Source organism: Pavona decussata, unplaced genomic scaffold (assembly GCF_977016875.1).
Source record: "Pavona decussata unplaced genomic scaffold, jaPavDecu1.1 SCAFFOLD_324, whole genome shotgun sequence".
NCBI lineage: Eukaryota > Metazoa > Cnidaria > Anthozoa > Scleractinia > Agariciidae > Pavona > Pavona decussata.
This window is the reverse complement of record NW_028145713.1, coordinates 2,024,267-2,040,128: the sequence shown is the minus strand read 5'-3', so window position 1 is coordinate 2,040,128 and position 15,862 is coordinate 2,024,267. Positions and strand designations below refer to the sequence as shown.

The 15,862-nt window shown below is 41.7% G+C and overlaps 1 protein-coding gene across 1 annotated transcript; it reads right to left on the bottom strand.

Moving 5' to 3' along the window:
- Positions 1-3,650: 3,650 nt before the first annotated feature.
- Positions 3,651-10,924, bottom strand: LOC146453760 (uncharacterized). The gene is made up of 3 exons (XM_085096235.1): positions 10,792-10,924; positions 5,697-8,779; positions 3,651-4,111 (listed from the first exon to the last, which is right to left on the bottom strand). Exons 2-3 carry the CDS (start codon positions 8,755-8,757, stop codon positions 3,801-3,803), a joined length of 3,372 nt encoding a protein of 1,123 aa, XP_084952361.1. The 5' UTR covers positions 8,758-8,779; positions 10,792-10,924; the 3' UTR covers positions 3,651-3,800.
- Positions 10,925-15,862: the final 4,938 nt, after the last annotated feature.

Genomic DNA, 15,862 nt, shown 5'->3' with positions numbered 1-15,862 from the left:
ACCCAGGGCCCCAGGCCAAGGCTGATTTCCATTTTTTTTTTTGACGTTGCTTTATTTATGATGGCGTCACCTTTATTCTTATGTTTCAATGTGTATTATTTTACAATTAACAGTCTGCAGTCTACAGTCTGCAGTCTGCAAATGTCATCCACCGCTGTGGACGCTGCAGACATGGGTAAAGAAAAATACCGAGGTCGCAATGAAAAGGGAACCAGTAGCGTCCATCCAGCAACTTGATGTTAACGGTACACAACGGAAAATGAAACGAAACAAACAACAGCAAGTTGACGATTTTAATTTTATAAATCGGGTTAAGCCCTAGAAAGCCGAGTACATGCAACCCTTGAATCGGTCATGGCATCCCAGTCACAATGTAGTACATTCAGTCGCCTTTTAAAGGACTTCAAAAGTTTCTTCACTAATGTACCTTCCACTGACGTCGCCTTGTTTCCCAGCCAATGTAGCGGCCGTTCAGAGTGACACGCCCAACGTTGCCACAAATGAGAAACGGGCGACGCCATATTTTAAGAAGTGAGCAACGAGCATCGACGGCTTCACTTTTTACACAGAGTTCTGGATTTCAAGTTTTGAGTCACTAACCACAAGCTTTGAAGAAGAAAGAATTGGAGCTGATGAGGACCCGTTTGGACTAGTCATACTGCAAACTGGGATGCAATTGCAAATGATTGGAAAGGGGCAACCTCGGAGGCCGAGGGACAGATAGTCGGGAGAGGACGAAGATTTTCGGGCGAAATCGGACTGCGAGGATGGGAAACGGGGATACAGATAACGGAAATGGGAGGGTAAATCGTTTTTATTCTTTTTGTTGTTATTTTCAGAACAAAGGGAGGTTTCTCCATAACATTCGCTTAAAATTTACAATACTATATAACAAGGCTAAAAAAGTTAAAAGAAAAAAAAGCGAACGTTTTCGACTGATAAGTGACCTTCAGGTTAAAAGACCGTCCGCTACATGTATATTTTATATGCTTTAGGTTATTATTCCCAATGGAAACAGTTTTTATTTGCAAGGTTTACAAAACTTAACCTTTTTACATAGTTAATTGCGTTCGACGTAGAAAGATCGCACACCTGATACAGATTGGAGTCCAGATTGTATGGGACAATAAATGAATCGCTTGGAACACGTATCTGGCATCCCCCGCAGATTTTGCAGGGGCGGATGACATCATCACCAACTTAGCAAAGGAGAGAGAGCCTGGGACGCACTACCTAATCTTTGGGTTTTTACTAGTACATAAGACATAATGTGCCTAACAGTTCATGGTTTTTGCCGTGTTTTGTCACTCAATGATACCGAGACATAACATAATTACAACGGAACCATGCGTATTTACAGCAAGGAGGGTTAAATTGGTGCAAAGTAAATGTTTTACCCTTCGTAATATAAAGCCTGATCTGCTGACGGCAAGTGAACCATCAATCTCGTTCGATACCCAGGCTAATAATAATGTTAATAATAGTCCGATTTGTTCCCAGTGTTTCAAGTATGATTACGTACAGACTGAATTTGACGACAACAAATCCTGTTACCAATTAATCATAACAAGCCTTTACAATTTCCGAGAACAAATGGATGTGATATACAAAACAAATTCACGCCGTGAAGTGTAAGTGTCCTATTACAGCGCGCGCAATGGCGCCTGCTGGTCAATAGGCCATTTGCGAGTTGCCGTGAACGTCACTGTGAATGCGAGGCTAAGTGCAAAACTTTTCATTTGAAAATTAGTTATATTTGCATATGAATGAAAACTAATTTTCATAACAAAAACTTTGCACTTAGCCTCGCTTTCAAAATGAGGTTCAAAGCAACTCGGAAATGGTCTATTGCTTAGGCATGACGCGTACACTGTCCTATTAATGCTCAACTCATGGCTGCTAATAGCCAATCAGATTTTCGCTATAGTGATAATAATGATTACGATAACAGTAATAATAATAAAGCTATATCACGTCAAAAACAAGCATGGAACTACTATTCTTACGACTGCGGTACGACATGAATTTAGTTTAGCAAAACTTCCATCTCAAGAACATACGATGGCCAACCTTCTTTACTTTTCCAAGAAGCTTTGCAATTTGCAAAAAAGATTCACTAAAGGCATTCTAGTTCAGCTCAAAAATTAACGCTAAAATTTCAAACGTGCAAGAACTTCTTAACAGCCTCGATAAAAGCCGGGGGCCATCAAGCGGAGACAACATGCATGGCGAATGTTTAAAATACTCTAATTTTAGCCGTGCAAGAAGGCAAAGGACGAACAGCAACTTATTCCTTCAACAGAACCCAACGAATATAAGAGCTTTTTATACAATAAACGTTTATATATATTTTTTTACTGAGTCAGTTTCAATACAATACTAATTTTTAGCAAGGCGTAGTCATTTTGTTCAGTTTTTTGCCGTAACACTGAGGAGGGGGGAGGGGAGGGGGACGGTATTCAATATGTTCACGTTTGCTTTGCTGTGCGTTTGTGATTGGTTAGGTAAACTCGAGCCACTTTTTCAACCAATGAGAAGAAAAACCAAAACCAGTGGTGACTTACTCGCACGTGTTTTCCCGCGCTTGGCGCCGGTTACGTGTATTTGTTTTGAATTCTGATTGGTTCGTTGCCCTGTATGCATCTGTTTTGATTGGCCAGAGTGATTACTGTGGTCTTGGCTTTACGACAGTCAATCGGCAATCTAATTTGTAGAATAACTTTTACTAACACAATTCAATTCACTATCATACTTCAACGTTTTGAAGAATTTTAAAAATGCACGTGGTACTGTGTCGCATCGTCCCATTCCATTAAAAAAATTCCGTCTACCATTCACAAACAACCAAAACAGAAGAGCTGTTTCACAGACGACTGAACTCGTTTGCTAATGCTTACTTTGATCGGCTTTCTTTTTAATCCAGCTATTGCGTTCTCTGTCGAGCGGTCTTTTGAAAGCTGTTTGTCTAGAACTCTCTAAAATCAAGGTCAATTTCTCCTCGGCTATGCTAAGGGAAATCATTCTCCCCGTGTTTTTATACAGTTCGTGACCCACTCCTTAAGTAAAGTGGGAGAACTTGAAGTAGCAGAGGAAAGACTCGACAACGGATAGCTTCTAAACAACAACTTTTTGTTCTCCTACACGTCCATTCTTGTCGCCATAACATCATAGAAACATGGAAAATAAAACGAATTGAATACTCTCTAGAGGCAAGCCTCCTGAAGGCAGAGTTGTCGTTTATTTTTCACAAAAACGTCCTTGTTTTCACGCTTTTTGCCACCGAAATGAGTTTTTATTCACTGGATATAAAGATCAGTGGTCTTTCCTATGCCAAACACTAAGCTAAATTATTTCCTTACGTAAGGAGCTACCCAACCAAAGAAGCAGTAAAGTCTCTTCCACGGCTGTTTTTGCAATTACACACAAAGATTAGTATAGGAGTGGCTTCGGGGTGGGAGGGGGAGGGGAAGGCGTTGGGGTGTTACCCATCACCAAAAAAAACACAAGAAAGGCAGTGAGGAACTCTAGACGAAACCAGACAGATGCCTATGGCATGCGGTGTGGGTACATAGGGTCGGTTTCACACTCTTAGTGATTTTGAGATCAAAACTATGAGTTAGATAAACTACAAATACATGGGTGGTCGCTGACGTGTTGAATAGAGAACTCTATTTCATTTGCTATAATTCGAGACACACTTTTTTCGAGGGACTCATAAAGAAAAACATCGGACGTAATCGCAGGTAAGGTTAGAATACAACGCTATTTAATAATAACCCCTGTAAATATGTGTATGAGGGCTACTTATAACCATTCTTCGAGGGAGTGTGTGACGAAGTACCATCATCCGAAACGACACTGGCCGCATTACGTGTCAAGGATTCGTCGGATCTTTCCTCGAGCGAACTGCTGGCAGCTCCATTAATAGAAGCTCGTTGTTGGCGCTGTTGTTCTTCCAGACGAGCGTTTAAATCTTGTAAAGATGCCGCCATGTTTTCGGCCATCTGGGACCAACCGCTTTTGTTTTCGTCTTCTTTGGATTTTTTCTGCTTCCGTGATTGTCCTTGGTTCTCCTTTCCAGGCCCCCGCCCTGTGGCAGCGGCACCAGCGCCTGAAAACGAGGCAACAGAAAATAAGTTGCGAGGTCATCTACTCCCCGGGAAAGTCCTGTTCTAAAGGGCGTACACTTTCGGAACAGCACACACTTCCCGCAAAATTTCGCTTTGGAAAATACAATAAGACGAAGGGTAACTCAGGAAAACACTGCTCGGCAGGTGAAACAAGGAATTTAACAGACTCAAAAGTTAGAACTGATCACCTTGTGTAGCATAATAAACAGTTGCAACAGAAAGTTCTACTCAGTCGGTAGCTTTCGTTTGACTGGTCACACCGTAGGATTTTAATCAGACTCAAGAGATATGACCACTTTGTGCAGCATAATAACAGCACCACAGGGTGTGACCAATCATGAAAGTGTGTTTTAAGTATTTCATCCACAGACTCAAAAGTTACAGCCACCTTGTACGGCATAACATCACAGCATAGTAACTGTACCGCAGAAATGCACCTCCATTTGAAAGGACACAATTTTAGATTTCATTCAGACCCCAAAGCTAGAACGTAAAATCAAACGCAAGGCTGATCGGACAGCTAAAATAATTTTATTGCCCAATTTTTATTGCCCAATATTTCGGTTAGACAATACTAACCTTCTTCAGGGGCTGCCAAAAGCTAAGGTTTTAGCTTGTTTTCAGTAAGCAATATTAACAGGAATGCACTGCAGGTGAATACTACTCAATTTTTTTTGCTAAAACCAGTCATAATAGGCGATAATGTGATAGAGCGTGTTACAAGTTACAAGATTTTGGGAGTTTTCATGGACAGTGACCTCAAGTGGAATAGCCACGTCGAGTACATTTTTTTTTAAAAGAAAGCTTGTAAGAAACTGTTTTCCTCAAGGGTATTGCGTAGAGCAGGTGTTCATCATGCCAACATCCAAAAGGTATATTTAACCACAGCGAGACCAGTCCTGGAATATGCAGTACCAGTGTGGCAGTCTATTCCGGGTTACCTGTCTGATGTAATCGAGACAGTCCACAAAAGAGCGCTTAATATAATTTTCCCAGAGGCTGAGACTTAGATAGATAGATAGCTGCCATTATGATTTAAGGACAACCCCGCAGCAATTTTACTTGTTCAAAAACTTAATTAGTTGTAGAACCAGGAGAGCGGAGGAATTTTTTACATTTAAATATTTCAATTAGTTAGTTGTTAGTATTATTAGATTAGTTTATTTATTTTATTATCTCTTGTAAATTTAGCTTGTTAATTCAGTTTTTTTCAACTGCCAGAGAGAGTTTTAATAAACTTGAACTTGTCAACTCGATATAGCTTTCATTTGGATGCTGATAACCTGCGTAGCAGGCGTAACTAGGGAGGGGAGGGAGAGCGAGAAAGGGGAGGGGAGAGGAAAGAGAAAGAGAGCTCCTTTCCCCAGTCCTCCTTTTTTTCTCGCTCCCCCTCCCCTTCCCTCATTGGGCCTACTACGCAGACTAGGTTGCTAACGCTCTAGGGTTCTAGGCTCCAGTCGCAAACGTTATAACTGCTTTCATGTACTGTATTTCATTACTTAAGCTTTGACGCCAGTAAAGAGAGCAACCATATTTTAAGTCTGTGTTCTTAACACGGTCACTTACCACGCTGTCGATTGCCGTTTCCTCGTCTTTGTCGCTGATTTGCCGCTGATGGAGGTAAGGACGTTTGATTACGAGACTCGTCACGTGACGACCTTCCATTGCCTAACGGTTGATCACGTGAATTAACGTCAACGTTACGAGCGCCACCGCGATGGGGGGCCCTTTCTTGGCTCAATGAACGACCGCCAGCGAGTTGATTTGCTGCATTAGAATCTTCCTCTCTTTCTCCAAGCTCAGTTGATTGTTCCGGCTTTTCACTGTGCCCGTTCATCAGCGCTTCATTAACTGCCGCGAGCTCTGGTGCTATTATACCAGCTATGTCTACATAATGCCGCTTGCTCTTCTTCTTTCCCTTTTTAGATTTGCTGCCGCCAGGTTGTTGCGAAGCACCTTGAACACTTCCCCCTTGATTTCTGCCTTCACCACGTCTCTGATATTGCAGTCTAGGTGGAACAGGAGGATTTAAGTTTGTGCCATGGAGTACATGACCCCCTCCAAGTTCTTCCTCGTCACGCAGCATCATCTGAATTACCAATGCTTGTAATTCAGGTCCCATGTTGTCTACCAATCTCTGTTGCTCCTCGAGTTCTTGTCTTCGACGCTCCGCGGCTTCCCGCGTTTCTCGCGTGCGTCGCGAGGCGGTATGCGTTTGTTGCAAGGTTGCGCGCGTCTTTGAGTCCTCAGATTGTGTACCGTCCGTCATCGAGGTATCTTCCATCTCGCTGCGAACATCTCTTGTTATCCGCTCACTGTTTGTCAAGCTCGGTTGTTGTTGTTGTGTGTCTTCTTGTTGATGTTGAGCTTGAACAGCGCTACCATCGACCATGTCTTCATGTCTTAGTCCGTTTTGTTCATCAGTCACTCTGCGATCTCTAGGCTTTGTATCCCCTAGCTGTACGTTCATGGCGGACAAGTCTCCAGCAACATCTTTAGCAAGCTCAGCATAAGCATTCTTGGTGTTCGGTTTCGGTATTTTGGGTTTGTTTCGTTTTGGTAACTTTACGTTTGTCTTTGGTCTAGCGCCCTGAGGATATCTGCGAGCCATTGAAGCATTTTCGTCAGAACCTACATCATTAGATCGTTCACGGCCATCTTCCAAATCTTTGGGAAGGGTGTGAGTCCTTTCACGCAGATCTCTCTCTTGATTAGATTGAGAGCCAATCGAATAATCGGAAACTGTACTCCTTTCGACACTGTTGTTGTCTTCTAGATTCATGTGCTCAAATTCAGAACTCAGAGCCTCATCATTTCTAGTTCTTGCGTGGACCACGTTATTTTGTAACGCAGATTCTCGATTTTCTGCTTCAGCAAAAGGCTCGTAATGCTCGGATTCTACCGATGACATCCCTGAAATAGACCCGTGTGACCGAGGAAACTCAACACCATCAATGGGAACCGTTTGTGTATCGCTCCTTTCATGACGAGAAAGTGAAAGTTGTTGATCGGTCATTTCCGGGTTGGGTTTAATTCGTTTCGAGGTAGGTTCTCCATCTGGCTGAGAATAACAGCTGTCCAGTTGCGTGTTTTTCTCTTCTTTAGTGCATGCGTCTAGATCTGTCTCTCTTTCAACTGGAAGCTTAGACAAAAAGCCACCACTCCCACCAGTTCCTTGGTCGCTACTTTCAAAACTCCCAGTCTCTGGCTGAACGTTTGAATACTCAGCGAAGGTGTCAAATTCACCCCTGTAACTGCCCGTATCGTATGTGGCGTTTTCGTTGTATTCTGAAAAAGATTTTTGGTCTGCAATCGACTCTCCTGCTTCACTTGGCTGTCCGCTTGAGTATCTACAGCTCTCATATTCAATGCCTGAACCGCAAGTTGCATCTGGGTTGTATTCTGAGATCGACTCTTGTTGTGGTGCAGACTTTGTAGCTTCGCCTTGGTTACTCAAAGGCCACCCTTCTTTATAACCGCTTTCAATTCTCATCCCTTCCTCACTGCGAGTACTTGAATGTTCACAGCTTTCATATTCAAATCCTGAGCCGCAAGTTGCATCTGGGTTGTATTCGGAAAGCGACTCTTGCTGAGGAAAAGACTTTGTCGAATCCCCTTCGCCAATTGAAGCCCATTGCAGTCCTTGATCACGTTCACTTTGCATCTCTCCCGCACTGTATTCACTTAAACGACCACAGCTCTCATATTCATAGCCTGAGCCACAAGTTGCATCTGGATTGTATTCGGAAACCGACTCTTGCTGAGGAAAAGACTTTGTAGACTCCCCTTCGCCAATTGAAGCCAATTGCAGGCCTTGATCACTTTCGCTTTGTATCTCTCCCGCACTGTATTCACTCAAACGTCTACAGCTTTCATATTCATAGCCTGAGCCGCACGTTGCGTCGGGATCGTATTCCGAGAGAGATTGCTGTTGTGGAATAGACTCAGAAGCTTGTCGCTGTGCTTGCGTCCTCACCTCTCGACGCAAATCTCTCTCGTCGCTTATTCCCGGTACACGAAGCACTCTTAATTGGCCAGATATGTCTGTTGCTATGCCGGCGTAATGTTTGCTTCCTCGGACTTCCTCTTTGCGTTCTGTTGACCTATGACGACTTTCGATTTCACTTTCATTTCTTCCATCTACGGTTGTGGCAGCTTCGCGGTTAGCATTGTTGTCCCCAGGAACTCGTCGTTCAGCTAGCTGTTGATTTGGTGGAACACTTTGTTGCAGTTGATTCCTTTCTTGTCCTTGCTCGTTAGGTTCTTGCCCAGCCTCGTGTTGAGTAGTTCTTTCATTACTGGCCCCAGAAACTTGAAGTTCGGCCAGGGGTTGAGCAATATCTTCTGCGAGCTGTTGATATGTGGTGGCTTTGCCTTGTCGTTGCTTCCTCTCTTGTGCTTCCTCGCGAGGTTCTTGGCGAATATCCATCGTATTTTCAGTCGTACTATCGACATTAATGCTAGCGTCACGTTCTATTCTTTCATCATCGTTTCCCGTGTTTCCGAGAACTTGGAGGTCAGCTAGAGGTCGAGCTATGTCTGCAGCTAGCTGTTGATATGGAGGAACTCGGCCTCTTTCTCGTTCATTATTTCTGCGAGCTTGATCACTTGGAGCCTTCCCTTCCATCAGTTTTGGTATTAATGTTTAGCTGTGTTGCGTGACAAGAACAAAAGCTGAGTAAGCACATTTGCATCAATTGGGCATAAAGTGTTGTTGTACGGCTGAATAGTAGAACGTCGATAACTCGATTTCTCGTTTAAGTACTCGAACTAATTTAAACAGTTCCTCTATGTTATTGCAACGGATACTCTTCGCCATATGACTCGAAATTTTCAACAACTCTGACAATTCAGTTTTTTTCTGTAAAGGTCCTTTTTATCGTAACCTGCGAAAGCCGGCTGTCGCTTCTCTCCGCCGAAGAGAAGCGACAGCCGGAAATGCGTCTGCGTTCGCAGGCTACTTTTATCGCGATTCAGCTATTTTTAAAACAAAAGCTACGGATAAAAGAGCGACAAAATTATTGAAAAGAATAGTGTTTCGAAGTCCTCGTTACATTGAAAGGTGGAGTTTTGGTGCCATGTAAGAAAATGGAGTTGAACTTCATTGTTTTACGAATTTGTATAACAAAACCTTCCCCAAATAGAAGCTACCGAACCAAGTGTTGTAACTCCATAATTGGAGCACCCTAAAGCGTTCCTTGAATTCAAGGAAGTGAGGCTAGAGCGAGACTCAGCGTAACAGGAAAACACATCTGCTGAGATCTAAACCAAAAAAGGGACAAACCGCCCAAGACTTAATCAACCTCTCACTTTCTACTAACATGTTTGTGCTTGCGTCTGCATATTAGTACACCTTTGTACTTTTGCTAATGAGCATGCAAACTCAACAGATGGCACAACAGTGAAAATAAACTCATGCAGCTACATCAAACCTGTCACCGCAAATTAATAAACCAAGATTTATCGCAAGCAACCACCCTCGCTGGCATCAGAAAAAGGAAAATCGTACCTTGCAGGGGATGGTTGCTTGAGATAGATTCTACATACTACGAACTGACTCAAATGGGATTTCATATAATAACATGCCTTTAAACTTACAGAATATTCTAACATGACTGTTTATGACTAAGGACTGATTCAAACGAGATTTCATAAACGTGATCGCTGATAGGAAATTCTTAAGACAGTGTTCAGATCGAGAAATATTATAATTCAAACGGGATTTCAGAAAGACGGGTTACTCACTGCTGTTTGACTGAGAACTTTTCAGATGGGTTTCTTGAATGTATGGTGGCTATCAACTGAAAGAGTTATGTGAATATTCGGTTTCTGAATACACACATTTTTCAGTGATGGAAGCTAGAAAATGAAATGGTTCGAGAAGTAAACTTTATATGTGAGGTGAAAGTTGCTTCGAAAGCAGATTAAGTTACTCCTAGAATAAAATGCCTAAAGAACAGGAGCCTTACTGAAATACTCTTGTAGCAATTGTTACAAACAAATAAAAATTCATATCTCTACCTTCTTCAGAACTGACCTCAGTTGCTGACTGGTCCTGACACACAAAATTCACGATCTATTTAGTAATCTAGTGGTTCGAAACAACAGAATTTATGAAGAGACTTGTTTCAAGATGTTCACAGATTTCCAGAATTGATATTAAAGGAAGTAGTCGTAGAAAACAAAACCTTAAATGGTGACCCTTGAGAGCGGGTTTAAAAACTGCATGTGATGTTTTGCGTAGGATAGAGCGGTGTCTACATGACTAAGCAGTTCATCTAGCTAGTAAATTTACACCACGGTCCATTTACGATCTCGTGATTCTTGTTCAGCCGTTCACACACACGTCAGCTGAATGCAGACACAAACGGCTGTATTAATTCCCACCGGCGCTTATGCTGTTTACGATCGAAAATGTGAAGGCCTTGTTAGAGAAATTAAATTGATAACCTCACGGTAAAATGCCAGTACAATAACAATTCTAGAAGCATTCTCCAAGGCTTACCGAATCAACCAAAGCTTTTGGAGGGAGGTTTTCTTTAAACACGTATGTGACCTATTGTGACATCGATCTAACTCGAACCATCACGTCATTACGCAAACATTTTGCAAATTTTTCCTTTCGCACGAAAACAAAACAGAAAATCGCATTTGTACTTACTTTTTACAACTGTGGAGTGACAAATTGCGTCGAAAGTTCAGCGATTCAACATAATTTTGGTCACTCTTTGTCCCTTCACCGCGCTATCGCATTGTTTTGTCAAGAGATGCTTCGTAAGCATAACCTGAGCTCCAGAGCCCGCTTTCCTTTTGGTCAGCACCAGGTAGTACCAGCCGTATGTATGGGAATTTATACTGTACCGTTCAACAGTGAACGGGTTAATATCGACACAGAAATCGTTCCGCGCTTCATCGGTTCGATGATCGGAATTCAATCAAGATCATCATTCATTTGTCTACTTATCATATGGTCCCAACTGTTCCCCCTTCCTTAAGGACTTGCATTTGTTGCAAAGTCCCAACAAATTCCCCTTCCCCCCCCCCCCCGGCACATATGGCCCGGGGTCCCCCTCGGGGAAGCCGCTGACAAGTGCATTACCCGGCGCATCATTAAACTAATTTGTGAAATTAAGTAAACGAGTAAAAGTAAGATATAACGTACTATGACAATAGTAAATAAACCAAACTGATTGCAGGGTTGACACTACGGCAAAGGGCTTATTTATTTGGGGCAATATTTCGACTAGTAGAACTAGTCTTTTTCAGGGCCAGGGTTACAGTGAGAAAAACTAACGGCTCTTAAAAGTTTAAATTTGAACGTAAACATAAACGGTTAATGGTAAACTAGTGTACATAACGTAGCGTATATAACAGCACATTTGATGCATCTAGGTTAAAAAATAAGTCGAATTTCTGCCGTGTCGAATTCAATTAAATTCGACAAAAATTCGACGTCTGAATCAGCTGCCGAATTTCTGCCGTACCTTCGACTGGTCTTGTCGCATTATCTGGCAGAAATGCGGCACCGATTCAAACGTCGCATTTCTGCTTTGTTGAATCGAATTCATCCATTTACATACATTATGTTAATGCATTGAGCATGCGTAAATCAAGACTGACCGTCCAAAATGGCGTCATGGCACCCGCGCGATTCCATCGAAGAAGAAAGCTCATCTGAAGTAGAGAAAATCTTCGCAGGAAACTACATGGAAGTATTGCAGGAGAGCTATTGCAGCATTGATGAAGAAGTGCGCAGTAAGGAGAATATTTTGGTCACGCGTATATTCCTCCGCCATATTTTCTGCTGACCGACAGACACTGCAGTATCGACTCTGAATTAAGTGCGGCACAAGTGCGACGTCTGAATCAACAGTCGCATTTCTGCCGCACTTAATTGAATTGAATTCGACACGGCAGAAATTCGACGTATGAACCGGGCCTAAGTCATGTCAATGATAAGGCAGGGTTTTGTTCTTCTTGTTCTTTAGCACTATGTCCGGCCTATTAGCTGCGATGGTCCTCTAGGGCATATCCCACAAAGTGGTGACGCTGTCCTTCTCGGTGACAGCTTTGGGTTCATGTTTATACCATCGTTCCTTCAACTTAATACTAAACTCTTTGCAGATCTTTCAGTGCATGTGTGCAGCTGCCTTGTTGAGACAAGGGATGTATTCAGATTTAGGGTTTCTACTTGATGGAAAGGACCCGCCTAAGAAGGTGGGCTGTAGAAAAAGGAGTTATTTTCTGGATTTTGTGAATATTGATGTTGCCAGGGATTTTGTAGGTGTAGTTTTCCATGTCCTTTTGATGGTGCCAAGGGCTCACATAACCACCGGGACTGTTATTGTTTTGAGCCCAACCTCGATTTCCAAGTCTTTGTATTTAATTGTTAAGCTTTTCCATGGTTTTGGCTGATGTGTTAGAGTCAAGAGGTATAGTCATGCCAATAAGAAGACAGGTTTTGTCCTTCTTGTTCTTTAGCACAATGCCAGGCCTATTAGCTGCGATGGTCCTGTCAGTGTGGATGGGCATATCCCACAGAATGGTGACGCTGTCCTTCTCGGTGACAGTTTTGGGTTCATGCTCATACCATCGTTCCTTCACCTCGATACCAAACTCTTTCCAGAGGCTTCCAGTGCATGTGTGCAGCTGCCCTGTTGTGACGGAGGATGTATTCAGTTTTAGCTAGTTCAGGGCAGCCAGAGACAAGATGGTCAATGGTCTCGTCGAACCGGCCGCAAAGTCTGCATTTTGGGCCCACGTCAGGCTTCTTTAGGATGTTGTTTTAGTGCCAAGGGGTTGGAAGGCTTTGATCTTGGGCTGTGATGATAAAGCCCTCAGTTTCTGCCTTGAGGCCAGCTGCTTTTAGCCATTGTTATTATTATTATTATTATTATTATTATTATTATTATTATTATTATTATTAACCGCGACCGAATCGCCATTAAATCCTCTTTAAAACCGCAACGAAAATCCCTCGTAATAAAGTGACAGGGGATTCAAAATTTCCCCCCAAATTCATGCCCCAGTAATCATTTCTGTAAACGCCCCCAATATATTTGCTGTGAGGCGACACGAAGTCACATAACATAAATACTGACGTCATATGCTCAGGCTTGTAATAAGAACTCAGCATACTAATAATTTCATCCGCAAAATTGATCGCGCGTGTGATCGGCTATCAACAAAGCCGCGTAGCGCAAATGCTTGAGTAAGAGCTTCAAGATATTAAAATAGTTTTGACTAAATAATTGCGCCGAAAAATTTTCTACCAGACGTTCCGGTGAAGAACGCAACATACATATCATCGAAACTTCTGGTGAAAGATACTTTTAGCGCAGGTATATATATCTTCCCGGATTTTAAAAACGGTCCACTCTAATCATGCTTCCTTGGCGTTACGGTGCGAATGTTTCTTTACTCCAAAGTTGCCAATATAAAAACAAAAGGTTGCATAATCCTTTTTCCTCTCTCTTTTAAAGTCTCAATTACATCATTCTAAACCTTTTCTGGGCCATAAAACCCGTGTATCGGTCTCGTTTCACGGAAAGCATTCAAATTTTTAACTGCCATATTTTCAAAACTTCTGCTATATATATCAGTATAGTCATTATTTTAACAAAGTAGGACCGGTAAATTATACACGTGAGGTAGCCTCGTGGGTAAGATAACTTAGGACGCCCACCTCGTGGGCAAATTTAAATTCACAGATTATTTATGAACGTCCAATGAACTCACTCATTTTATTTTTGACTTTTGACTTTTGTTTTGTATCCTTTCATATAAAAATAAAAACAATGCCAATGTGAAACTCCAAGGGTCAGAGTTGCTATAAAAGTCCTCTTCTGAGAACCTTTAACTGAAGCTAGTAATTTTTTTTCGCGGACGAACGATGATTTGACATCCAAATAGAAGAAGTCGTTGGCCATTTACTTTCCATTTTGATTACCTGTTTAATGTTATTACAATGCGGTAAAGCTAAAGTTTTTGCTTGAATGAGCTTAAGGTTTTAAAAGGCGTTCAACAAAGAGTGCAAATGACTTGAAACAAAAGGTATTACTCTCTTTATCACAGGGTCAAAACGTTTTCTTTGGAAGTTAATTTGTCGATTTATTTAACCGACAGTTAATGGAAATGTTCAAACAATAGTTACTAGGCGTCCTGGAAAAGCTTTGATTTATCATTTTAATTTCGAGAATCGCAAGCGAGGTATCAATCTTGCCAGCCGTGATTGCACAACTCGTTACAACTGGACATTGGCTGTCCGAAATCCAAGCTACCTTATGACAAAGTAATTTACAGGATTTTTTTTTGGCTCGTAAAGACATAAATATTCATCGTTAAATGTACTATCCCTCCCAAAGCCAATCAGTTGGAATTGCTACATTACGGCCACCGCTAAGATACAATTGTTAAGCAAACATTTCGACGCTTAATTCAAATGGCTCGAGCCTCATGGCATCTGATAACTTAGGTAAACCGGTTATGAGATGCAATAAATTGGCACCACAACAAGTTGGATCTAAAAAGATACCCAGAGCATAACATTTAAACGTAAATGAAGTAAAAAATTAACATTTAGCTTGGTTTAAAATCGCGTTAATTTGTGGTTTCACCGCAAAGATCCAAATTCAATTTCTCCACACAAATTTAATTCATCTGAGAAAAACCGCAGCTGGTGGCAGGAATTGTGATGAGCAGTGAAAAGAAGAAACTTTGTTAATGTACCTGTAAATTTTCAGAACCAATCTATCATTCAAAAAATAAAATAAAATGTCTGGAGAAAGACAATTCAGTATTGAAGGGTTTGATCTTGAAATGAAAAAGAATGGCTGTGAATGAATAACTGCAATCATAACAAAATCTGCTGGTGTGATGTCAGCCGGTCATTACTTCCTAAGAGACAATTGTTGAGCAAACAGGTAAACAGTCCGCTGACACGGCGAGCTGTCGCCTGTGCAAACACTGTAGCATGCAAAGAGATAAAACCATAAAATAAATACCCGAAAAAAGGTCAAGCCAAGCAGACTCACGGAGGGCTTATAAAGCAAAGGCTTTCGTCTGAGTGGTCATAGAAAATTGTTCTTTTTATCTGCTATAAGGTTTCTAAACAATATTGAAATGGGTGGATTCCGTGTGAGGAACACATTGCTTGTAAAAACCTCGTTACTGCAGGTATTTTATTGTTTTCTTTCAACCCGTTCAATCAGACAAAACAAACTTTAGCTCGTATTAATTTGCCTTTTAGTGTTACTTAGCGTTTCCCACTGCAATCCTTCGCCGCCCGTACGTTCAATGAGATCAGTAAAAACCATTTCTCAAGTCTTTGCTCATGGCGTAAAGCGTGATCTCGACCAACTAAGCTTTGTAGATAATTAAACAAGCTCTATAGACGATCACACTTGCGGTTTCCCTGAATTGCTTAAAATATTACCATTACAAAACGGGATAATTTAATGAAGTCCTTGGAGTACGTGCTCGCGTCCGGATCAAAGGAGCCTATACGAAGCTCTGGTCGGTGTGAAAGACATTACTTCCTTCCTCACGACAAGATAACCACACCGAAAATTTTTAATTTTGATTAAACTCAGAGAAAGTCCATTTAATACTCAGTATTCAGAGGAGAGAGGATCTTTTTAAAGCAGGCGGGTCTTTCAGGCATGAAAACATACATAAATTTAACCACGTGCTTAGTCGGTGGCTAGAATTTGGGAGATAATTATCGATCCCGG